Below are 27,120 nucleotides of genomic sequence, written 5' to 3' on the forward strand. Positions count from 1 at the left end.
CTATGACAGTATCGGTAGGAGTGACCACCGCACAGTCCTTGCGGTGACGAAGTCCTGTCTTCACATTGAGGATACCGTCCATCCTGTTGTGTGGCACTACCACCGTGCTAAATGGGATAGATTTTGAAGAGATCTAGCAATTCAAAACTGGGCATCCATGAGGTGCTGTGGGCCATCAGCAGCAGCAGAATTGTACTCAACCACAATCTGTAACCTCATGGTAATTAATTGGCCACTTAAGGGCCTCAATTGGCCTGGGCGGGCGGGCCATTTGTCACCTCCCCCGTAAAATTGCAGCCTGGGCTGGAATGTGAGATAATTGGCACTCCCTGCCTCCCACACAATTTTATGCCCCTCCACCATCCTGCTCCCCCCCCCCACCATCCTGACTCCAGCCTGTTGCCATCGTGGGGGGGGGAGGGGGCAGCGTAAAATTCTAGCCTAAAAGTGATCAAATAAATTGACTTGAGTTTACTACCAGTGACAAATGGATGTAAAAGTTAATCACAAATTTTTATAACTGCTTGACTTTTACAATCAGAAATGGATGGCAAAACTTGCTCTGGAATAGATTTAAAAGCTCATCTCAGGGCCACTAATGCAAAATAAAATGTTAGTATTGATCTTGTTGGTTCTTAGTCATCTCCAGCAGCACCAGAATGAAGAGGAAAATCGATGTGAAATAACTAGAGTAGCAGCAGCACAAGCAGCAATTGCTGTTGTTATGTCATTAAGATAGCGGCAATGCCCATACGTATTGTTAACGCATCACTTGTGTGCCTTGATATTACGATTAGTGATGCTATAGGATAAACACTTAACATGTTTCTATTCCTCTCCACTATTTTAATAAAAAACCTTAATTCAATTATTTGAACTGTTTAATAGTGCAGAAAGGAATACTGTATGAGCTCATTAAACATTCTTATGGTAGCAGGACAGGTCGATAAGGTGGTTAAGAAGGTATATGGAATCCTTTCCTTTATTAGCCGAGGTATAGAATATAAGAGCAGGGAGGTTATTCTGGAACTATATAAATCATTGGTTAGGCCACAACTTGAGTACTGTGTGCAGTTCTGGTCACTTCATTACAGAAAGGATGTAATTGCACCAGAGAGGGTACAGAGGAGATTTACGAGGATGTTGCCAGGACTGGAAAAATGCAGCTATGAGGAAAGATTAGATAGGCTGGGGTTGTTCTCCTTGGAACAGAGAAGGCTGAGGGGAGATCTGATTGAAATGTACAAAATGTTGAGGGGCCTGGATAGAGTGGAGGCGAAGGGTCTATTCACCTTAGCAGAGAGGTCAGTGACGAGGGGGCATGGATTTAAAGTGATTGGTAGAAAGATTAGAGGGGAGATGAGGAAAAACGTTTTCACCCAGAGGGTGCTGGGGGTCTGGAACTCACTGCCTGAAAGGGTAGTTGAGGCAGAAACCCTCAACTCATTCAGAAGGAGTCTGGATATGCACCTCAAGTGCTGTAATCTGCAGAGCTACGGACCAAATGCGGGATTAGAATAGGTGGATCGTTTTTAGGCTGGCACAGACACGATGGGCCGAGTGGCCTCTTTCTGTGCCTTAAACATTCTTTCTATGAATATTGCTGATGGTTCTTCTAGTTCCTCTGAACAAGAAAGGCAGAGGATAAAGTCACAAGATGGTTTCTCTTTCCCGCAGAGAAAGATGGAGGTTGAGAGAATCAGAGGATTAAAAACAGGCAGTGACCTCCGTTTGATATTATACATTACACTACAAATGTGAGGTTTCAGAGAAAAACCTTCATGTGACTTATCAAACATTTAGATTCAGAGGTCAATGTGCAAGATTTATACACAAGCACAATTAGAGTACCATATGCAATTTTGTGCATCTTATTATAGGAAGGACATTAAAACCATAGAATGTGTACAGTGTAGATTCACCAGAATTATGATAGGAATAGGAAACTACAGTTATATGGAGAGAGTTGCACACTGGGACTATCTGCACTGATCAGAGCAGGCTAAGAGGAGATTTAGTGGAGGTTTTTCTATTCATTTTGATAGAGTGAATAGGGAAAGATTATTTCCTCTGGTCAGGGAGTCAGTGATAATGATCACTAAAAGACGAAGGAGAGAGGTTGGGAGAATTTATGTTACATAGAGGGTTGAAGGAGTGGTTGAGGCAGAGGTAATTGCACCTTTAAGTGTAATATGAATAAATATATGCAGCTGAGGAACATGTAAGGATATGAGGACAGTGCAGGGCGGTGCGATTAGTTTCAGATTGCTGTAGGAAAGAGCTGGACCAGACACCATATTTTTGGTTGAAGGACCCCTTTTCGAATGGATTAGTAATCACGGCCCCCTCATCTATATAATACTCATAATATGGAAGTGCTGCATGGAAAGAGTGCTATCATATTTTATGGTGCTATGGCAGGGTTTCTCAAACTGGAATGTGGAGACACTGGGGAGTCCGTAGGGACTCCAGGGGGTCTGTGAAATAATGTGAGATGTGATCCGCAAGGAGGAAGCAGAGTGCAGCTGCCACATGTGCAGCGTAGAGTAGGCTGGCTGTCTCACCTAAGAGGGGAGCGTACAAGGATAGACAGACTATCGTGAGAAGCAGGGACACCCATCTCACTGATATCTGCAAGTAAATAACTGCTTTCTTAAAAACATTATTAAAACACTCTTTACATGCAGCATTTTCATATTATGAGTATTATATAGATGAGGGGGCCGTGATTACTAATCCATTTGAAAAGGGATCCTGCAACCAAAAATGTTTGAGAACCACTGTACTATAGGACCACCAATTCACGTAAAATATATTGTAATCACATGCATATTAATAAAGTGAAATATCTTGTGATTCCAGATGTGGAAAGGTTAGAGGGAAATGACCTTTGCAGGCTATCACTAGAGAGTCGACGATGCTGTTGTGGTACCTCCTGGATTTTGAACTCCAGCCCACTCCAAGCCAACTTCCAGCACTGTCAGTGACTGTCAAGGTCACCACAGACTTTTTGAGCTTTTACTTGGGCAACTCATCCCACGTTACCACTGTTGAGATTAGCAACATCCACCTCATGGCCTCAGGAAATCCTAAAGCAGTTTACAGCCAATGAGGTGTAGCCACTGTTGTAAGGTCGGAAATACGGGAGCCAATTTGCGCACAGCAAGATCCCACAAACAGCACTGTGATAATGGCCAGATAATCTTTTTTGTGATGTTGATTGAGGAATAAATACTAGCCAGGACACTGGGGATAATTCCCCTGTTCTTCTTCAAAATAGCACCATGGGATCCTTTGCAGTCACCTGAGTGGCTAGACAGGGCCTCAGTTTAATGTCACAGCCCTCAGTCCTATATCATCAGAGGCCAGCCAAGATACTTTCATGCATAAGTTTCTGGAGGGAGACTGGAACCCACAACTTTCCAAATCAGAGGCAAGAGTACCACCAACTAAGCCACAGCTATGGCTGTCAGCATGGGAATGTGTCAAGTCATCTGTGACGATCAAAATAGACAGCAATCATGATGCCTTCATTTTAAGGCAATCCATGGTGCCAGGATTATTAGATAGAGAAAGAAGAGGCAAAGAAGGCTCCTAAGAGACTGAAGCTTTTTGGCTCAGTCCAATATCATGACACCTCCGAGGCAACCACAAACCACAGTGAAGCACACATACAGCAAAGCCTATTCAGCCAATCGACCACTACCAAACACTGAGCAGGCGTCTTGAAGCAGCGATGCAAAGGCCTGAGGAGATTAAGGGATGTTTTACAATCCAGCCCTGCCAAAATTATTGTCTGCTGGGAGTTCTGGAAATGCAAAGAGGGCAGCAGAATGGGGAAGATGGAGAAGGAGGAAATCCCCTTACTTTGTAGCCAAGAACAGGGAAAGCAAAGATGAGGAGCCAGAACATATTCCTTCTGAACTACCTTTTTAGGAAGCGGGAGGCATATTTGGGCACAAAGGTTGAGGTGCTGCCACCCAGCAATATCATTGCTACCTTATCTTGCATGGAAATTAATTAACTTCTGCCAAAAAAAAGCTATGTTGAAATCAGTAAAAGATCTGCCATCGCATTATGTGAGCTAGTGTGAATTCACATGTACACATTGAAATGGCGGTGCGCTAATAGATAAAGTAAGATTATTGGAAATGACTCTTACTGGCATTGTACAAGTGCCATCAATGATTCTAAAAGATGCATTAAATTTTACCTTCTGCATTCTTCACTAAAAATCTTAACACCGTGGCACTGTGAAATAACACTGGCAAAGAAACACAAAGACACATGACATTAATTTCCTGACGCATTATGTTACAGTACTGTGAGATCGTCATGTCTTATGGCCATGGTATTAATTCTTTCATCTGAAAGCTTTTATTGTCTCCTGTTATCATATGATTTTACCATAACCAAGCAGTGGGTTATCAAAGGTTTTAAAAATAGAAATAATGAGCTTGTAGTTTGTGTTATATAAAACCAGCAGATGGATACTCCAAGGAAAAACAAGACTGAGATAAAGTTTATGTGGTCCTTCCAGACTCCACAATATCCTTATCATATAGCATACCTCATAAAAAGCAGTGCACATCAGTCGTGAACTTTGTTTTGCTCTAATTTGAACATGGTTTTTGAAGTATATGATACAGCTTTAGCTGCTGTGTTTTATTGCTAAACAGTACAACAGCCAGAAAAAAGCCCGGGTAACTTGTGTGCCATTTTTCACTGGTTGTGACCCACATTCTATGATCGGACCATATGTTCACACATTCTGGATTTCAGCACAGACGTAAAAAGTTAAAAAAATAAACTCCCAATCAATGCTTCCTCTAATCTGCGCCGTTACGCAGCTGCCCACAACTTCCCGCAGTCAGCCCCTTTAAGATATCGGGCGTGCACAGCCACGAAAAAAATTTAAAGGGGCCGCACACTTAACAAATCGCCCACAGACTCCCAAAAAAAAATTAGAGGTTACATTGCTCCCAACATCTCCTTGCTGACTTTGGCACCGATCCATAGGAGCAGGTTTGAATCCGACTGGCGTAACCCATTGATGCAAATCCACCGCCTGATGTCAACTGTAAATTGAAAGTCAGTGCCCGCGTCAGGCAGGTAAATTAATTTGACTTCCTGGTGCGTAAACTGTCTGGGGTCAGTCAGCACTTTAAACAATAGGGAAAAGAAATCACACTGGGTCAGCTTATCATTAGCACGATTGTGAGAGGGTTCAAAATAGCAATGGAGTTTTTGTAGGAGAGGCCTTCCAGTGAATTTTGTGTGTCAGCTGTGGCTCAGAGGGTAGCATTCTCACTTTCTGAGTCAGAAGGTTGTGGGTTCGAGTCTGACTCCAGGAGTTGAGGACAAAAGTCAAAGCTGATGCTCTAGTGTAACATTGAGGGAATACACTTTAGTTTAGTTTAGAGATACAGCACTGAAACAGGCCCTTCGGCCCACCGAGTCTGTGCCGACCATCAACCACCCATTTATACTAATCCTACACTAATTCCATATTCCTACCACATCCCCACCTGTCCCTATATTTCCCTACCACCTACCTATACTAGGGGCAAGTTATAATGGCCAATTAACCTATCAACCTGCAAGTCTTTGGCATGTGGGAGGAAACCGGAGCACCCAGAGGAAACCCACGCAGACACAGGGAGAACTTGCAAACTCCACACAGGCAGTACCCAGTATTGAACCCGGGTCGCTGGAGCTGTGAGGCTGCTGTGCTAACCACTGCGCCACTGTGTCGCCCTTGTTTTTCAGACGCACAGTGTTGGAGGTGTCCTCTTTTTGGTGACATGTTAAACTGAGGCCCTGTCTGCTCTCTCAAGTGCGCATAAAGGATCCTGTGGCACAAGTTCAAAGAGCAGGCAAGTCCTGGGTAAGATTTACCTCTTAATCAGTATTACAAAAACAGATAACTCGGCCGTTATTAAATTAGTGTTTGTGGGAGCTTGCTATGCACAAATTGGCTGCTGCATTTCCTTCATTGCAACAGTGACTACACTTTGAATGTAATTTATTGGCTGCCAAGTGCTTTTGGACATCCAGTGATTGTGAAAGGTGCTATATAAATACAAGTCTTTTTTCTTTTTTAAATCAGCACTCTGGAACCTTTCCGATCTAAATTCACAATGAATATTTATCTAAGGGCTGCTGTAATTAAATGGTATGACTCGTACCAATTCAATACTCTAAATTCTTATTTCAGGCATTTATATTCATTTATGCTAGGAGCTAATTATTAATCAAAGTGGGCACAGTTCTTACTTAATAAGGATCTGTACTCATCTACTTAAGGGTTGAATTTAAAACATAAGATAAGCCAAACAATCATGTCAAAAGGCGTCATTTTAATAATAAATCTCATACTATTCCAATATACAACACTGCTTCTTTGGGATAACCACATATCAAGGTCATGTGATTTTGGACAGCAGATCACCTCAGAAATTGGCAGAATTATTGACCAATTATTATTACCATCACGGACAGGCACAAGGGAGATGGAGAAGTAGCACAGGAGGTGGAAGCTGGTGATTGATCATCCCATTTATTTTCTCATGTTCATCGCCTGCATCCAGCTGGCAAATAAAACAGCGTATGATAAGTACATGGGCTGCATAGAGGAGGAGGACAGGGGTGGGAATGGTGTGTGGGGAAAGGGGTTGAGGAGGGCAACGAATGCTGGACTCTCAACCAAGCCTGGGGGTGGGGGTTGCGCTGGGGTGGGTGGGGGTCAGGCACAAGTGAGATTTCAGGGGGTAAGAGGCCACCCCAGCAGTGACCTACACAGAATAAAATCCAACAACTTTCCCCACTTTTCCTAATCTTGGATCTTCCCCTGCTGTGCCATTGGGGTTAGAATTCAACCTTGGCAAGGGTCAAAATGGACTCACTAGATCACTGAATTTTCCTTTTCATAGACTGTGGGTTCCTGAATAGCATCTTTGGGAGGAGTTTGCCTGAACTTCCCTCCATCGCTCACAGGTTTCCTTCTCAGCCGGAGGGTGAGGGTTAATTCCATTTCCTATTACCAGTCCTGGAAATTCATACACTTTACTCTCGCAGGTCCACATGCATTCTCTGTGGACATGGTCAAATCCTTTCGGCATAACCACCAATCTTCACCCAAGTGTGATCACTTCCGAACAGTCAAGCCCCAATGAGCCCAATGTTAGCTGCGCTTTCTGCTTCCAAAGCAAGTCACAATTTTGAGCTCATCAGTAGTTTCAGAGCTAGATTTCTGCCGGACCTACTAGGGGATGAAGCGACAGGAAAAATACACTGAGGTCCAGGGTTCAAGTAACCTGAATCTTGGCAAAAGTAGGGGATGGACAAAAGTAACAAACCCTGTTCAGTTATGGCCTGGAGGGTTTGGGTGGGTCTTTTGTTTCTTGAAGTAATATTACGCAACTGATTAACGACAGTTCCTACTGCAGGTTGAATTGCAAGATCAGCTACAATAAAAACAAGAAGTGCTGGTAATACTCAGCAGGTCTGACAGCATCTGTGGAGAGAGAAGCAGAGTTAACGTTTCAGCTCAGTGAGCTTTCAGCTACATGGTCACAGTTTTAAAATGTAGACGTTGCCATGCACAGAGCCCGAAGAGTTTACAAAGCACCTGGAAATGGAATGTAGTCACCCACGTATCTATTTTAATATTCGATAGATTTGTTATGAGATCACATTTGAACATGCCTACCTCACACACTTCCTGGTGGTATGGTTTAGTCCTAGTCAGCTCCTGTTTTGCCAAGGTTACTCTGTAGGGGTCATCGCATTTATTGCTTTTGCCAGCATTCACGACAACAGACAATTCTTGGATGTTTGACTGACGGCTGCTGTTTGGGGACTTCCTCGGACTATTTAGGAGCCCAGAACTTTTGTTTCTTCTGCCCGACTTGTCACCATTGTTTTGTCTTGGAATTCCAAAATCCCTTAGGACCTTCCTGTAAGAAATTGTAATAATTTGCTTTCATTTTGTACCAATTTCTATACAAAAACCTCAGATTTGTTACTGGTATGTTGAACTTTATATATTCAAAGTGTGTCTAGATTGAAAAGCTAACTCTGGAGACTTGAGCACAAAGATCTAGGCTGACACTCCAGTGCAGTATTGAGGGAGTGCTGCACTGTCAGAGATGTCGTCTTTCAGATGAGATGTTAAACCAAGGCCCCGTCTGCCCTCTCAGGTGGACATGAAAGATCCCATGGAATATTTCAATGAAGAAGAGCAGAGAAGTTCTCCTCGGTGTCCTGGCCAATATTTACCCTTGAATCAACATCATTAAAAAATCAGATTATCTGGTCATCATCTCATTGCTGTTTGTGGGAGCTTGCTGTGCAAAAATTGGCTGCCGCATTGCCTATATTACAACAGTGACTACACTTCAAGAAGTATTTCATTGGCTGTAAAATGTTTTGGGATGTTCTGAGGTTGTGAAAGGCACTATAGAAATGCAAGTCTTTCTTATAACAAATGGTGTGATTAAATATCAGAGGTATTAACTTTTACACTACAGGGCCATGTTTTATTTGATTTATACAAAACGTTGCTTTACCTTTGCTACAATGCAATTTGGCTACAATACTAGACCGGCATCAATAAACTCTCTATGGTGATCCTCATCCAGCAGACCTGAGTTATACTACTGGCCACATCCCACTGTGCAGCATATTTTTCCCAGCCAAGAAAGGGCTCTGCTCATTTTGTTGGCACACGGCTCCAGGCCTAGTTGTGACTAATGTGGTAAGAGAGTGGAGTGTTGGTACTCACTTTCTCCTGACATGAAAAAGAAACCTTTCTAAGTTTCTAGAAAGTTCTCAGGTGGTCCAACAGATTGCTGGAGTCATAATACACTTGATGTGAAGTGCGGGAGGTGTAAACTAGTCTGTGGCCTGTGCTTTCATGGGTTTGGCTTTACCGTGTCCAGGACTCAGTCCCAAGTTATACATCCACTTTCATTCGACATCTGAAATCACTCCATAGCCATAGAGACTGACATTATTCATGGATTTTGTACATTTTAATTATAACTGGAATTGAACGTGTAACTGAGTTATGTGTGCTGACATCAATTCAAAGTTAACTGTTTCAATGCAGTATTAGATTTATATTTTATTAATAGGTCCCCTGCGGGTCAGGGGACTGGGCTTTTCTCAGCCTTGGATCAATGGTATGACGCTCATCTTTGAGTCAAGGTCACGGGTGCACTCCAGAGATTTAATCTAGGCTGACACTTCAATGTGGTACTGAGGGAGTGCTACACTTTCAGAGGTGCCATTTTCCAGATCAGGCATTAAACTGAGGCCCTGTCTGCCCACTCAGATAGACGGAAAGATATCAAGGCACTATATCAAGAAGGGCAAAGGAGTTCTCCCTGGTGTCCTAGCCAACACTTATCAGATTGCTTGTCCGACATACAGTGCCGGATGAGCAGAAATTTCCTCCAACTAAATACTGGGAAAACCAAAGCCATTCTCTGCATTCCCTGCCACAAACTCCGTTTGCTAGTGACCAACTCCATCCCTCTCCCTGGCAACTGTCTGATCCTGAACTGGACTGTTAGCAACCTTGGTGTTCCAAGATGAGCTTCTAACCACACATCCATGCCATCACTAAGACCACCTATTTCCACCTCCATAACATCACCCATCTTCGCCCCTGTCTCAGCTCATCTGCTGCTGAAATCCTCATTCATGCCTTCGTTACCGCTAGACTTGACTATTCCAATGCACTCCTGTCTGGCCTCCCATGTTCTACCCTCCATAGACTTGAAGTCATCCAAAACTTTGCTGCCCGTGTCCTAATTCGCACCTAGTGCCATTCACCCATTACCCCTCTGCTCGCTGACCTACAATGGCTCCCAGTTAAGGAACGTCTTTATTTTAAAATTCTCATCCTTGTGTTCAAATTCCTCCATGGCCTTGTCGCTCCCTATTTCTGTAATCTCCTCCAGCCCCACAACCCTCCGATATATCTGCACTCATTTAATTTTGGCCTCTTGCGCATCCCTGATTTTAATTGCTCCGCCCTTGGTGCCCAGGCTTTCAGCTACTGAGGCCCTAAGATCTGGAATTCCCTCCTTAAACCTCTTCCCCCTCTCCCACTCTCTCCTCCTTTGATGTTTCTTAAAACTTAACTCTTTGACCAAGCTTTTGGTCATCTGCCCTAATATCTCCTTATGTGGCTTGGTGTCAAATTTTGATTTTGCTCCTGTGAAGCACCCTGGGATGTTTTATTACATTAAAGGCGCTATATTATTATAAGTTGTCGTTCAACCAACAGCATTAAATAAAAAGTTTATCTGATTTTTTATCTAATTTCCATTTGTGACCTTGCTGTGAACAAATTGGTGGGGCATTTCCCTACACTACAATAGTGACTACAGTTCAGAAGTACTTGATTGGAAAGAAGCACTTTGGGGTGTCCTGGGTTGTAATAGGTGCTATAGAAGTGCAAGTGAATTCTTGCTCTCTTACTCTTTGGAAATAGTTTCATTTGGACTGATGCAAGCGAAGCCAGTGCTTATTTTGCTCATGCAACCTAACTGAAGCTGTGCTGCTGACGTAAATGAAGGAGACCTAAGGAGGTAGCAGCTGGCGTCCACCTCACTCAGCTGACGAGAGCTTAGCAGCGTCATAAAAGGAGAACATTGAAACATTTTCCATCTTCAGTAAGCTCATTCATCATTCTAATGAACACTCGGAAGCAACTTTCCCCAGTTTATTTCCAGAACGTGATAAACTGTGCTCTGCTAATGGCAATCCAAAGCTTCAAAACCTGTAAGAATTAAATTGCAACCCTGTTCACGTGGCATTGACTTAATACAGCCCATTAGGAGAGTAAGCACAGAATCCAACAAGAACAAAGGAGTATGAAAAGGTTCCCGAGGATAGGCATAGAGAAGATTTTCCATATTTGGAGGGGAGGCCAAAATTAGGGCCATCAATATTAGATTGTCACTAACAAATCTAATAGGGAATTCAGGAGAAACTTCTTTACCCAGAGAGTGGTGAGAATGTGGAACTCACTACCACAGGGAGTGGTTGAGGTGAATAACATAGATGCATTTAAGGGGAAGCTGGATAAATACATGATGCAGAAAGGAACAGAAAGACATGTTGATGGGGTGAGATGAAGTAAGGTGGGAGGAGGCTTGTGTGTAACATAGACACTGGCACAAACCAGTTGGGTTGAATGGCCTGTTTCTGTGCTGTAGACTCATAACTGCATAAAAAAATAGGAGCAGGAGTAGGTCATATGGTCCCTCGAGCCTGCTCCATTCAATAAGATCATGGTTTATCTGACTGTCTCAATTCATTCCATCTTCGCTGCCTCCGGAGAATCCTTGGCATCAGGTGGCAGGACCGTATCTCCAACACAGAAGTCCTCGAGGCGGCCAACACCCCCAGCATATACAGCCTACTAAGCCAGCGGCGCTTGAGATGGCTTGGCCATGTGAGCCGCATGGAAGATGGCAGGATCCCCAAGGACACATTGTACAGCGAGCTCGTCACTGGTACCAGACCCACCGTCCATCCGTGTCTCCGCTTTAAGGATGTCTGCAAACGTGACATGAAGTCCTGTGACATTGATCACAAGTCGTGGGTGTCAGTTGCCAGCGATCGCCAGAGCTGGCGAGCAACCATAAAGGCAGGGCTAAAGCGTGGCGAGTCGAAGAGACTTAGCAGTTGGCAGGAAAAAAGAAAGAAGCGCAAGGGGAGAGCCAACTGTATAACAGCCCCGACAACCAATTTTATCTGCAGCACCTGTGGAAGAGTCTGCCACTCTAGAATTGGCCTTTATAGCCACTCCAGGCACTGCTTAACAAACCACTGACCACCTCCAGGCGCTTACCCATTGTCTCTCGAGACAAGGAGGCCAAAGAGAGAGAGAGGCCTCAACTCCAGTTTCCTGCCTGTTCCCCGTAACCTTTGACTCCCCTATAGTACAAAAATCGGTCTATCTCAGCCGTTAATATATTCAATGTCTCAGCCTCCACAGCTCTCTGGGGTAGAGAATTCCAAAGATTCACAACCCTCTAAGAGAAGAAATTCCTCCTCATCTCCGTCTTAAATGGGCCACCCCTTATTCTGTAATTCGATGTAATTCTATTTGTATAACTCGTTGAACGGTGTGATCCAGAGGTCTAAGCCATAAAAACTACAGACTGACACTCGTATTAATGAAGATCAAAATCAAAGTGGATTCTAAAGGCACACATCATCCCACTCGAACCTGAATCTATAGGAGGAATTTTAACTCCACTCAGCTGGTTCAAACCAGACGGACGGGAGTTAAAATGGAACGGGTCAATTTCCTGATCCATTCTCTCCGCATTGTTGATTTCAACGCCGCTGGGTTTTTTTGGACAGTCATGGAACCCACCTTAATCAGTCAGGAGCCTCATTCAGAGTCCTACTGATATTGTAGGAGCATCATTGACATTTTAACTGCTGCCTGAGTGGGACTCTTGCCACAGTTCCTGTGATCAGTAACATGTGATCATGCAGGAAGAGAAGGTCCTGTCAGGAATGGCTGGAGACCTGATTTTTACTTGGAGGTTGTCGAGCCAGCGAACTGTCCAGTCCCTGCAGCGTGAAGCCCAGGAGATTTAACTTATCTGCTGGGAATCAAGTCACTACTGGCAGTCGGGGTTACTGCATCAGGCTGCAGGAAACACTTTAACAAGAAGTAAACTGACCAGGAAAGTGGGCAGTGCCAGTGACCATCAAACTGTGGCCTCTAGTCTGCCTTCGAACCACTTCAAGTACTCACTTACAGTGATGATAAACAGGGTCACCCTACTTACAACCACATCCTTTTAAGCAGTTGTTGCTACTCTATCATTTTGCTTACAGTCTCATGCCTATACAATTGGTTTAAAACCTCTTCAGTTCCTGTTTTAAAGCTCTCTGCTGCTGCTAATGGCTTGAGAATGTTTTTGTACCTTTCTTTATTTTTATTTATTCACAGCATGCGGGCGTATCTGGCAAGACCAGTATTTATTTTCCATCGCTAATTCCCCTTGAGAAGGTAGTGGTGAGCCACTGATTGGAGGTTGCCAGCCCACATTGCCATGGATCTGGAGCCATGTAAAGGCCAGACCAGTAGCCGATGTTATCCTTCCCTAAAGGACATTAGTGAACTAGATGGGTTTTTTTTACAACAATCTGGTAGTTTCATGGTCACCATTACTGATATTAGCTTTTTAACTCCAGCTTCATTTTTTAAAATTCATTTGTGGGATGTAGGTGTCGCCGGCTAGGTCAGCATTTATTACCCATACCTAACTGCCCTTGAACAAAGTGGCTTGTTAGGGCATTTCATAGGGGATTTAAGAGTCAACCACATTGCTGTGGGTCTGGAGTCAGACCAGCTAAGGACAGCAGATTTCCTTCCGCAAAGTGAACCAGATGGGTTTTTACTACAATCAGCAATGGTTTCATCGTCACCATTACACTAGCTTTTAATTCCAGATTTATTAATTGAATTCAAATTTCACCATCTAGCTGTGGTGGGATTTGAACCCTTGTCCCAGTCTCTGGACTACTAGCCCAGTGACATTACCACTGGGCTAGGGACAGTGACATCGCCTCCCCAAATTAATTAACTGAATTTAAATTTCCCAGCTCCCATGGTGAGATTTGAACTCACGTCGCTGGATCAATAGCCCAGCTCTCTAGATTACTAATCCAGTAACATAACCACTAGCTACTACACCTACACTGTCTCAAATGCGCCAAGAATTGGAGGGCCAATTATAGACACTGGAGGACCTCATTTGTCATTTATCTTTAACTCTCCACAATCCCTTCATTTTCACCTAAAAATACAATGTTCTGCTCCCAACCCATAATGTGCTTCCTGCATGAATAACTATCCTAATAAGGTCAGGTCTAGGTTAGCTGACAGGAGGTGGATCTTTTCCAAGAGAATAGTGAACCTCTGAACTGGCTGCCATCTCGTGCAGTAGATGCCGATTCACTGAATTGCTTGAAGCAGCAGACGGCCCTGTTTCTGGTTGGGGCGGAGATCACTTGTACAAAAGGCAGAGAACTCAGGGCCAGAGTGATCTGCTGGGTTAGTTTCGATTGCTAAGAGAGGGGTGGGAGGACTGGGGACAGGGAAGCAGGGAGGTATTTCACCCAAACTGGCCTGGGTTTTTATCTGTTTTCTCACCAGTCACAGGAGATGACATGGTTTTTGGGTGGGGCAGAGAGTGTATATACTGCGATACACAATTGTATAGGACAGGCTGGAAGGACCAGAGTTCTTTCACTGTCCGTCATTGTTGTTAGATTCGTAAGATGACTAAGGATCTTTGTGTGCAAGTCGGGCATTATCGTTCTGGCAGAATTTGCTCCTGATCTAAACACTATTCGCTAAATTGCAAACGGTATGTGGAAATTCAGGCCATTGTGTGTGTGGAATTTTGAGTGTCAATCAATATTCCCACACTTTATGGACCTGTACTATAGGCAAGACATCTACTTATTTATAGATAGACTAAATACCCGTGATAGTCAGTTTAAACATCTAGCTGATTAAGAATACGTAACTGAATGAAAACAAACAGCTTCAGAGCATGGAAGTGGCCTTTAACGGCAGACTTTAATGAGGCATGTTCCATCCTAGCAAGTCTGTTATTTTCTCTAATTGTGTAGACCTACACCTGTTGCTCACTTTGGTCAATCAAAATGACTTTTTTGTGTGTTCAGAGTTCTAATTTAGTTATTAACACAGTAGCGTGTTAGTAGCTGGCACAGTTGTTAGTCCAGTTCAATGGTACAGAGCAAGCTGTTTTTATCTTGTATTATACAACGTTGTGTCTCTTCAGATCAGCCTTTAATACATCACTTGGTCCAACAACAAATGCCAAATTTAAGTGTTGAATGTGAACTTGCGTACAATAAACACACAATGTAAATGCAAGTTCCTCCATTTCTCTGTAAACATTACCATTGAAAAGTTGTTTTCTTTCACGCAATCTGATTGGCTAGTTTTCCATATTTTCTTCTAAATTTCCTACTTTTGTGACAAAGTGGGTGCCTCGTGGGTGCTAAGCACCAGGCAGGCAGTGGAACAGGTACAATTTCCAAATAAAATGTTCCTATCTCAGACACATCAGGAGCCTCAGTCAGCAGCTGATAGGGCGGTGGATACAGATTCAATAGTAGCCTTCAAAGGTGAATTGGATAAATATTGAAGGAGAAAAATTTGCAGGGATACGGGGAAAGAGTGGGAGAACGGGACTAACTGGGATTGGTCTTCGAAAGAGCTGATGCAGACCCAATGGGCCAAATGGCCTCCTTCTGTGTTGTACTATTCTGTGATTCTACATTTTCTCAGCAATGAGAAATGAAATGAAAGTTCATTGTGCTCGCCGTAAAACTGCAGAATAAATTTCATCTCTGGGATTCCTCAAAGATTATCCTCCTCATGGCTTTGAAAATATTTAATGCTCCAATGTTTTGGCATCTGAAAAACAAGGGCGACACAGTGGCGCAGTGGTTAGCACTGCAGCCTCACAGCTCCAGCGACCCGGGTTCGATTCTGGGTACTGCCTGTGTGGAGTTTGCAAGTTCTCCCTGTGTCTGCATGGGTTTTCTCTGGGTGCTCCGGTTTCCTCACACATGCCAAAAGACTTGCAGGTTGATAGGTAAATTGGCCATTATAAATTGCCCCTAGTATAGGTAGGTGGTAGGGAAATATATAGGGACAGGTGGGGATGTGGTAAGAATATGGAATTAGTGTAGGATTAGTATAAATGGGTGGTTGATGGTCGGCACAGACTCGGTGGGACGAAGGGCCTGTTTCAGTGCTGTATCTCTAAATAAAAGTCTACTGATTACACAGTGTAATGTCATGGAGCATAGTGAGGAGGAAGGGTGGTGCAGTGAGTGTTAGACTAGGTGCCAAATTGAGATGAGATGATCTGCATTTGTGGCCCCAATGTTAACTCAACCTGCATCATGAGAACAGGGTAGACGAGCAGTTAAAATCGGGAAATTCCATGGAAATACCCCATTCCCATTGACCAGTATCTTTACACTGCAGTTGAATGAGCTCGCGAACGCACTCCTCAGAAAGGGACCAGTGCCTCGTGAGTAAATTCAAATCAGAGTCCAATGACATCATTTGGAGCAAGACGCAATTTTAACTGAGCGAGTCAGAAGTCCAACCCAATGGCCAACACACTAATTAAACATGGTGACATCGGCTACATAAACAGACCGACGTGACTGGAAGTTAAATTTAAGGGGGGCACTCGCCTGTAGGGATTTAGATCATTAGGATTTGTGTGCAATACTGAGTATTGCATTTTCAAGGTGCCCCTGAGCTTCCAGTTTGCTTCTTTCTCTTACCAACCCTCATTAAGCACTTGCTGCCTATCATGGGTACTGTCTTGTTTCATGCCTTTGGATGGACAAACAGTTGGCAGAAGATGAGCAGCAGTGACTGCACAACAAACAGGACAAGCGGCAGCAGGGCCTGTTAGAAGACAGCAGGTGAGGGGGATGCTCATCACAGGGTACACACAGCTAACAGTTACTTTCTTGGATATCTCTGAGGAGCAGTGCAGAAGGAGAAGGTGCTTCACCAGGCAGGCTGCTGCTGACCTACGCAGCCTTTTGCAAAAGGACCTGCTGCCCAGTTGGGCCAGGGCACCATGCTTTGTCAGTGGCTGTCAAAGTTACCACTGCCCTTACCTCTTTTTTGCCAGGCTGCTAATGGAAACATCAGCTGCATCTCCCAGTCAGTGGTGCATGGTTGCATCAAACAGGTTAGCAATGTCCTTCCTTGCCAGAGTAAATTAGTACATCACCTTCACAATGGAGGCAACAACCAGAATGAGAGGTCTCTGGGTTTAGTATAGTGGCTGGCTTCCCTTGCATTGAGGCAATAACAGACTGTACTCATGTTGCTACCTCAGAGGGCGAGGGATGCTCAGTCATTGTGTACATTCAAAACTCAGAGCAATAGATGTTTGGATACTAAGGGGAAATCAAGGGATATGGTGATAGGGAGTTGAAGTAGAGAATCAGCCATGGTCTTACTGGATGGCAGAGCAAGATTGGGGGGTGTATGACCTACTCCACTCCTATTTCTTATGTTGCACTGGGGTGGCAGCAGTTAAAGTGAGCAGGAAGGGATTCCATTCCAATGTTCAACTGGCATGTGATCACCACAGAACAATAATGCAAGTCTGTGCCAGTTTTGCTGGCAGCTGCAACGATGCCTTCATTTTGCAACACCCACCCATCCAGCTTCCCACTTTCCCACCAATCCGCAAACAATCAGAGGCAGAAGCAAAATACTGCAGATGCTGGAAATCTGAAACGAAAACTGGTCAATGACCTTTCGTCCACCATCAGAGCCATTCTGATGAAAGGTCATAGATCTGAAACGTGAACTCTGTTTCCCTCTCCACAGATGCTGTCAGACCTGCTGAGCATTTCCAGTATTTCCTGTGTTTATTTCAGGAATGTCTGAGGATGGTTGCTAGAGGACAAGAGATAATTCCCCTACATACCTGCCTAATGACATCCCCACCACACCTGAGTAAGACAGGTTGAATCAGAGCATGCAAGTGCCAGCAACACCAGAGAGCACACTGGCATTTTACAGCAACAGTTCAGGTGTTTTGATCGGTCTGGGAGATCACTGTATCACAGCCCAGACAAAGTGAGCCACATCACTGTAGTTTTGCACAAGCTGCAATGCAAATAAGATTGGAACTGGAGGAGGCACAGCAACAAAAGGCATCATCAGATGAGGAAGAATTGGATGAAAGCGAGGGAGATCCATAAGAAGAAGGAACAGCACAATGCATTGCATTGCTCCTTTGACAGTACCTCCCAAGCCCGCGACCTCTACCACCTAGGAAAACCAGGGCAGCAGACACATGAGAATGCCAGTATCTCCAAGTTCGCCTCCAAATCACACACCACCTTGCCTTGGAACTATATCGCCGTTCCTTCATCATCGCTGGTTCAAAATCCTGGAACTCCCTTCCTAACAGCACTGTGAGTGTACCTACACAACCAGATGGCAGCGGTTCAAGAAGGCAGCTCACCACCACCTTCTCAAGGGCAATTAGGGATGGGCAATAAATGCTGGCCTAGCCAGCGACGTTCGTGTCCTGTGACTAAATACATTTTTTTAAAAAGCTAGCAATGCCAGGGAGCAGTTGGCAGCAAAGTGTTTGGCGACTTCAATCCCCTTGCCTCAAAAGTGACAAAAAGTCCCTCAGTATTAATAGTCCTTGTTACCTCTTCACCACTCCCTAGATTCTACATTAAAAAGCATTGAAACCAGTCAATCGCCACAATATTATGCAGTGAGTTCTTTTCCTACATAAGTGATCAACCCCATAGTGCCTGTCTTGAAAAGGTTTACTAACTGTATTACTCTGATGAGATGCATCCCTCAGTGGTTGCAGCAGTGTTGTGGAAGGCGGCTCTTGGGGGGACCCTTGAGATCCTTCTGGCCAGCAAATTCTGGGAACTCGAGCTTCTGATTGCAGTACTCCAGTTATTACCGGAAATCCTGTAGCCATTTTCTCCATCAATCTGTCCAAGGTGGACAACTGCATCTCCAAGTTGGACATTCCTCTGTCTTCAGCTCCAAGCTGGATCCACCTGTCCTAAGACACAACACAGGACTGAGACCAGAGTCTGGAATGGAAGACATGTGATCTTCCATCAAAGCAGCAAGGTGACAGCCATGGCTGCGTGGGTATCACTCTCACCTCAGAGTCAGGAGGTGGTGGGTCGAGTCCCACTCCAGAGTCTTGAGCACAAAAATGTAGACTGACACTCCAGTGCAGTAGTGAGGGAATGCTGCACCGCTTACGTGACATATTTTTGGATGAAGCATTAAACTGAGGCCCTGTCTGCTCTCTCAGGTGCATGTAAAAGACTATTTCAAGAAGAGCAGAGGAGTTCTCCCCAATCCTGGGGCCAATATTTATCCCTCAATCCAACATCACTATTCATTATATTAGCAGGGCTATGGGGATCGAGCTGAGTAGTGGGATTGACTGCAGGGACTTGATGGGCCGAATGACCGCCTTCTGTACCATAAATTACTCTATGACTTTATGGCTCCATTACTGTGTGTGGGATCTTGCTGTGCATAAATTGGTTGCTTGACTTTCCTACATTACAACAGTGACTACCCTTCAAAAGTACTTCACTGGCTTTGGGAGGTTGTGAAAGGCACCATATAAATGCAAGTCTTTCCTTCTTTCTGCAAACGGCATGAGTGCTGAATCCTGTTGTGAGGGCCTTGCTGCAGTGACCCTGTCGGTGGCCACACTCTCCAAGTGTAAAGCACTGATTCCCTTGTCACAGTCTACTGGAGGAGTTCCAGCAAATCAGACAGACGATGGAGCTTACAGTTCACCTTAAGCTGCTACACAGAAATCTGCTTAAACGGTAAATCTGACACCCAATTTTGAGCAGTTTTGCAAGGCTGCATGTCACCACTGGGGACTTGAAAACGTTTATCATTACGTGTTGTCCTTCAAGTTTAAACACTTGTTTAAATGCATGAAGCAAAGACAAATAACAAGAAGGGTTTTTGAAGCAATTTCTTTACCAAAAGAAAATATAGCAAAACTACATGGCATTTCAGAGAAATACTTTTATATTTCAACTGAAGGTGTTCCAATTGGTTGAAATGTGACAGATGTAAATTTACCCTTAATCAATACAGCAATTTCTTCTCTGAAACACTGTCTGCCAAAAGGTCAAAGAATTTCCTGTAGCTACTTTCAAAGAACATTGGCAGGCTTTTCAAAAGAACTGTACAGGCAGTACCAGATAACAGAAAAGCCTAATTGCCCTGATGCAGATATAATATTGGTGTGGTGTTGTGGAAACAACTAAGTTACTTTCCATTTTACAGGCTTCTGTCCCTGTTACTATTCGAATTATTAGAATTTAAAACACAGAAACAGGCCATTCGGCCCAACTGGTCCATGCTCCACATGAACCTCTTCCCACCCTATTTCATCTCACTCTATCAGCATACTCTTCTATCCCTTTCTCCCTCCAATTTCCCCTTAAATGCATCTATTGAAATAAAGACTACATTTATATAGCACCTTTCGCAACATTAGGACACCCCAAAGCCCCTTAGAGCCTATGAAGTACTTTTTTAAAAGACTAGTCACTGTTGGAATGCAAGAAACGCGGCAGCCAAATTTGCACACAGCAAGCTCCCACAAACAGCAATGTGATAATTATCAGATAATCTGTATTTTGATTGAGGGATAATTATTATCCAGACACTGGTGGTAACACCCCTGCTCTTCTTCAAGATAGAGCCATAGGATCAGTCACCTCCAACTAAGGCAGAGGGGCTTCACTTTAACATTTCATCTGAAGGATGGCACCTCCAACTGTACAGTACTCCCTCAGTGCTGTGCAGGGAGCGTTAACCTGGATTTTTGTGTTTAAATGCTAGAGCTGGACTCGAATCTACAACCTTGTTGCACACTAGCACTACCAACTGAGCCAGGCACACTATTTACCTCAACTACTGATGGCAGAGAGTTCCACCTACTCACCACTCTGGGTAAAGAAGCAGTTCTATTTGAGTAATTTTCTAGCCCGAATAATTCTCATCTTTGTTAAGAAACAAAAACATGTGTAACACGGTCAGCAACTGTTATATATAAGGTGTACTTCAACTTGAGCAGAAACCAGAACCACATTGAAAGAATTATTCCACTGTCTGTGATTGCATGTCTCCATCCCACCATGATTACATTAGCAGGTTGTCATGACTACACGTAGTCAATGTGATATAAACAGATTGTATGCAGCGACGAAACAATGTCAGCTATAAAAATGGGAAATCTAGTGCGTCAATGTACCAGCTGATACTCCCAGTTTCCACAGTAGTGTGAAATCTGTAAATTCTCTTGCTGCTCTGGTAGTTGGTGCTGTTTGCCCTTTTAATCAGATTCAAACACATGGGACGCGACAGTGCAATAATGTTCGGGAGCTCCACGCACCCATACAACAAGTTCAGCTCATTCACATGATTCATTGGCACTCCAGATGCTTCTCTTCAATGGGATTTCTAATTGATGCCCCAGGGATATAAAGATTCCTTCACCACTCCCCATGCTCCAAGCCCTCCCTTCACGCTCCAAGTCCCCCCACCCTGCACTCCAATTGCCCGGCCCCACTGACCCTCCCCCACCTCCCCCCACCCCAGTTCCTCCTGTTGCTGGGAACCACCCCCAGCTGCAGCCTTGTGTTGCTGGCTTTCCTGCCTGGCAGCCTTTCAATCTGTCCGGCAGTCGGCTGGGAAAGGAGTTAAAAAATTCTAATTAAAAAACTTGCATTTATATAGCACCTTTCACAACCACAGGACGTTCCAAAGCACTTTATGGCCAATAAAGTACTCTTGCAAGCTCCCACAAAAAAAACAATGTGACAATGACCAGTTTTTTGGGGGGATGTTGATTGAAGGATAAAAATTGGCCAGGACACCAGGGATATCTCCCCTGCTCTTGTTCAGAACAGCACTGTGGAAAATTTACATCCACCTAAGAGGGCAAACAGTGCCTCAGCTTCACAGCTGATCAGAAAGATGGCACCTCCAACAGTGCAGCATTCCCTCAGTACTACACTGGAGCAGCAGCTTTGATCACTGCATTCAAGTCCTGGAGTGGGACTTGAACCCACAACCTTCTAATGACATATGCAGGGTTGCCACCCACTGAGCCAAAGTTGACACTCCCAGCATTAAGTTCAACAAGACCTCTGCATTGCCAGGGTTTCCAGACTGCTGACAGTCTGCTCCCCCACTCTCTCTCAACGTGAACAATCAGGACCATTCTACTTCCTAGCTCCAGGAAATTGCAGAGCAACTTGTTCTGGACAGGATAGGGTCAAAACTCTCTTCTTTGACATTGAAAAGTCAAACAAATGGCAAAGGAGGCAATAAAAAGCTACTTTATCTTCTTTCTTTACAACAGTCAGAAGTACTGCAAAGCTATTAAATCCTGAAAGAAAAGGTCACAGACAGCAACATAGCTAAGTGAGCTTCTGAGCAGAACCTTAACAGATGGTTAGACTTTCCCTCAAGATTGATAATGTTGCAGGAGGGACCTACCCATCCAACTGCTCACACTTTAGAAATGTGATCCTGTCTGTGTAAGTCCAGACCTTCGTAGGCACAAAAACATATCAAGGAATAAAGCAGTTTAAGGTTTTTAATCACAAGATTAAAAACAAATCTTCAATACAGAAAAAGAAGCGACAATCCTTTTGGATCATTTTAAGGTGCAAGCCCCTTTGTCAGATGGGGATTGGTTGAAAATACAAAAAGATGAAAACTAGAAAATGACTCAAGCAAACCGAGACTGGGGAAAGAAGACTAGAAACATTCAGACAGCAAAAGAAGGAGGAGGTGGTCCACAGAACTCAGTCCAGCTCAAAGAGAAAGCTGGCAGTTGTGACAAGTTAACTCCATAAAGTTAGTGCATGAAGTGTGAGTGACCTAAGCTTTGATTTGGAGAGACTGAAGCTTGTGACTTTGTGCTGTAGCTGCATTCACACCATAGCATGGGAATGCAGTCACACTGAGTTTTGCAATACGACCGTATTCCCAGGCACCTGCTGCCCTTGTCCTTCTAGGTGATCGAGGTTGTGGATTTGGAAGGTGCTGTCAAGAGAGCCTTGGTGAGTTGCTGCAGTGCATCTTGCTGCTGCCACTGTGCACCAGTGGTGGAGGGATCGAATGTTTCACGTGATGGATGTGGTGCCGATCAAGCGGGCTGCTTTTTCCTGGATGGTGTTGAGCTTCTTGAGTGTTGTTGGAGCTGCACCCATCCAGGCAAGTAGAGAGTATTCCATCACACTCCTGACTTGTGCCTTGTAGATGGTGGACAGGCTTTGGGGAGACAGGAGGTGAGTTACTCACTGCAGAATTCTCTCAGGTGGGTATAAAAGATCCCATTTCAAAGGAGAGCAGGGGAGTTATCCACAATGTCTTGGCCAATATTTATCTCTCAATTAACATTACTAAAACAGATTATCTGGTCATTATCACAATGCTGTTTATGGGAGCTTGCCGTGTGCAAATTGGCTGCTTCATTTCCTACAACAGTGACTACACTTCAAAAAAAAATTAATTGGCTGTAAGGCATTTTGAGAAGTCCTGAGGTTGTGAATGGTGCTATATAAAGGCAAGTCTTTCTTTGTAGCAGCGTTGGCTGGGGATTACAATGTTTGCAATTTGCCTCTGTTTGACGGCAGAAGAGTGAGAGAGGCAATAACTCAAGCTCAGTGAAAGATAGTTCTGGAGGAAGTGTTGAGGATTTAAGGCAACTGCAGAATGAGCAGGGTAAATGCACTGTCCTTTGCACACACACTGCTGCCTTTCCACGCAAGGTGTGACGCACAGGTTATATCGCTCCCTGACCCCTTAGAGGCATGGAGTAAGGAAGAAAGGTAAACCTAGATTATGGTTTGACTAAAGGAGATCATAAAAGACAGAAGTGCTTTCGATGGTTTTTCTAAAATCTGTTATTTTCTGTGTTTCTTTTTTCTTTTTTTAAAGCTTGTTTTGTTCTGGTCAAACACATTCAGAACATTTAGGTATGTAATGGAACCGACGAGGGAGCAAGCTATCCTAGATCTAGTCCTGTGTAATGAGACAGGAATAATTAATGACCTCATAGTTAGAATTCCTCTTGGAAGGAGTGATCACAGTATGGTTGAATTTAGAATACAGATGGAGAGTGTGAAGATAAAATCCAATACCAGGGTCCTGGGCTTGAACAAGGGGGACTACAATAGAATGAGGGAGGACTTGGCTAAAGTAGACTGGAAGCAAAGATTTTATGGTGGGACAGTTGACGAGCAGTGGAGGACTTTCAAAGCAATTTTTCAAAGTGCTCAGCAAAAGTATATTCCAGTGAAAAGGAAGGACTGGAAAGGGGTAATCTGCCATGGGTGTCTAAGGAAATAAGGGAGGCTATCAAATTGAAAGAGAAGGCATACAAAGTGGCCAAAAACAGCATGAAACTAGAAGATTGGGAAAACTTTAAAGGTCAACAGAAAGCCACAAAAAGAGCTATAAAGAAAAGTAAGATAGAACATGAGAAAAAACTAGCGCAGAATATAAAGACAGATAGCAAAAGTTTCTATAAATATATAAAACGAAAAAGAGTGGCTAAAGTAAACGTTGGTCCTTTAGAGGATGAGAAGGGGAATTTAGTTATGGGATATGATGAAATGGCCGAGGCATTGAACAGGTATTTTGTATCGGTCTTCACAGTGGAGGACATTAATAACATGCCAGTAATTGACAAAGAGACGAACGTAGGTGAGGACCTGGAAACAATCATTATTACGGAAGAGGTAGTGTTGGGCAAGCTAATGGAGCTAAGGATTGATAAGTCTCCTGGCCCTGATGGAATGCATCCCAGGGTACTAAAAGAGATGGTGGGAGAAATAGCAGGTGCACTGGCGGTAATTTTCCAAAAGTCGCTGGACTCTGGGGTAGTCCCAGCAGATTGGAAAACAGCAGATGTGACGCCACTGTTTAAAAAGGGAGGTAGACAAAAGATGGGGAATTATAGACCGGTTAGCTTAACCTCTGTAGTGGGGAAGATGCTTGAGTCTATTATCAAGGAAGAAATAGCAGGGCATCTTGATAGAAATTGTCCCGTTGGGCAGATGCAGCATGGGCTCATGAAGGGCAGGTCATGCTTGACAAATCTTTTGGAATTCTATGATGACATTACGAGCAAGGTGGACAATGGGGATCCAGTGGATGTGGTGTACCTAGATTTCCAAAAGGCCTTCGACAAGGTGCCGCACAAGAGGCTGCTGCATAAGATAAGGATGCATGGCATTAGGGGTAAAGTATTAGCATGGATAGAGGATTGGTTGACTAACAGGAAGCAGAGAGTGGGGATAAATGAGTGCTATTCTGGTTGGCAATCAGTCACTAGTGGTGTGCCTCAGGGATCGGTGTTGGGACCGCAATTATTTACAATTTATATAGATGATTTGGAGTTGGGGACCACGTGTAGGGTGTCAAAGTTTGCAGATGACACTAAGATGAGTGGCAGAGCAAAGTGTGCAGATGACTGTGAAACTTTGCAGAGGAACATAGATACATTGAGTGAGTGGGCAAAGTTCTGGCAGATGGAATACAATGTTAATAAATGTGAAGTCATTCATTTCGGTAGGAGTAACAGGAAAAAGGATTATTACTTGAATGGTAAAAAGTTGCAGCATGCTGCTATGCAGAGGGACCAAGGTGTCCTTGTGCATGAATCGCAGAAGGTTGGTCTGCATGTACAGCAGTTTTGGTCTCCTTACTTGAGAAAGGATATACTGGCACTGGAGAGGGTGCAGAGGAGGTTCACTAGGTTGATTCCGGAGTTGAGGGGGTTGGCTTATGAGGAGAGACTGAGTAGATTGGGATTATATTCATTGGAATTCAGAAGAATGAGGGGGGATCTTATAGAAACATATAAAATTATGAAGGGAATAGATAAGATACAAGTAGTGAGGATGTTTCCACTGGCAGGTGAAGCTAGGACAAGAGGGCATAGCCTCAAGATTAGAGGGAGCAGATTTAGGACTGAATTGAGAAGGAACTTCTTCACCCAGAGGGTTGTTAATCTATGGAATTCCTTGCCCAGTGAAGTAGTTGACGCTACTTCAGTAAACGTTTTTAAAGCTAAGGTAGATATCTTTTTGAACAATAAAGGAATTAAGGGATACGGTGAGAGCGCGGGTAAGTGGATCTGAGTCCACGAAAAGATCAGCCATGATCTTATTGAATGGCGGAGCAGGCTCGAGGGGCCGGATGGCCTACTCCTGCTCCTAGTTCTTATGTTCTTATGAAACAAATATAGCTTAACATTGCAAAGTGCCCAGGAAATTCATTGTAATTGAAGCATTTAGATGGGTTCATCAGAACAGAAACTGAAAGAGAATGCATAGAAGTGGATGGAAAATCTATTCAATCAGATCCAACTGTTGCACAAGAATATTTTCTATGCTGACTCTGGACTAAACATACGCTTCTGAAATTCCCTCCTGAAACCTCTCCGCCTCTCTAACAGGCTCCTTAAATCCTATCGCGATGACCAAGCTGTCCTAATATCTCCTGATGTGACTCAATGGCAAATGTTATTCAGTAATGCTCCTGTGATGCTCCTTGTGAGGTTTTACTGCATTAAAGGGGGGAGGTATGGATGCAAGTTACTGTTAGAATGTGGAAAATCAGGGATGGACAAGAGGACAGAATTGGAGGAGCAGAGAGATTTCGGAGGATTGTAGGGCAGGAGGAGGTTACAGAGAAAGGGAGGGGTGAGGCTGTGGAGAAACTTGAAAACAAGGATGAGAATTTAAAACCTATAATAGTTATATTGCAAGTACCTGCATCTCCGCTTATCTCCAAAGTTGTCAGTTAGTTTGGGGCGTACAAGAACTAGTACAGCTTCCTAACCAGGAACTTACTTTAGTCGCATGTTATGCATATGATTGAAGGTTCAATTCTTGCTAGATTTTCAATACCAGATGGGAAAACCTCTCGGAAGTTGTGCTAGCAAAGATCACATAGATTCAAGCTAGACTTAATGCATCATAAATGATGTCAATTGCACCAACGTTATCACCAGATATTAAATAGTTCCCTCATGATATTTTAGATCCCACTCTAGACTGGTGTCAGTTTTGTGAGCGGGAGAGAGGAGTTTTGTTTAGGCGCTGTGAAGTTTTATCGTCACAACATGTGTTTTTTGTGTTAAGTAGGTTCCTGCCCAGAAGCCAGCCTGATTGACAGGTTTAGCTCCCAGTTAGGCTGGGAACCCTCTAGAGCAGGCCACAGGCCAGGAACAGGTAGGAAGCCTGCAGCTGGATTAGTGGGTGTGTAGGAGGATCCAGATATTGGTGGGGATGGTCACCGATTTGGAAGTATCTGTTACGTGGGGAGGCAGGTTGCCAATCCCGGGGTGGGCCTGGAAGTGGGGGTGGCTGGGGATGCCAATCCTGGATGGTCTGATTCCTGATCTCGGGACGTCTGATTGTGAGGGGGAGATGGGTCCTCTGGATGGGGGT

General features: G+C 44.0%; 1 protein-coding gene across 3 annotated transcripts in view; it reads right to left on the reverse strand.

Annotated features, from left to right (window-relative positions):
- The window catches only part of LOC137376202 (uncharacterized), a 175,401-nt gene that overhangs the window by 93,952 nt on the left and 54,329 nt on the right, over positions 1 to 27,120 (reverse strand). For all 3 annotated transcript variants that reach the window (XM_068044301.1, XM_068044300.1, XM_068044299.1), the window contains one exon: positions 7,712 to 7,958. In XM_068044301.1, the coding sequence (XP_067900402.1) occupies positions 7,712 to 7,958 (247 nt within the window). The remainder of the gene's footprint in view (positions 1 to 7,711; positions 7,959 to 27,120) is intronic.

This window comes from Heterodontus francisci, chromosome 13 (assembly GCF_036365525.1).
Source record: "Heterodontus francisci isolate sHetFra1 chromosome 13, sHetFra1.hap1, whole genome shotgun sequence".
NCBI classification, from domain to species: domain Eukaryota; kingdom Metazoa; phylum Chordata; class Chondrichthyes; order Heterodontiformes; family Heterodontidae; genus Heterodontus; species Heterodontus francisci.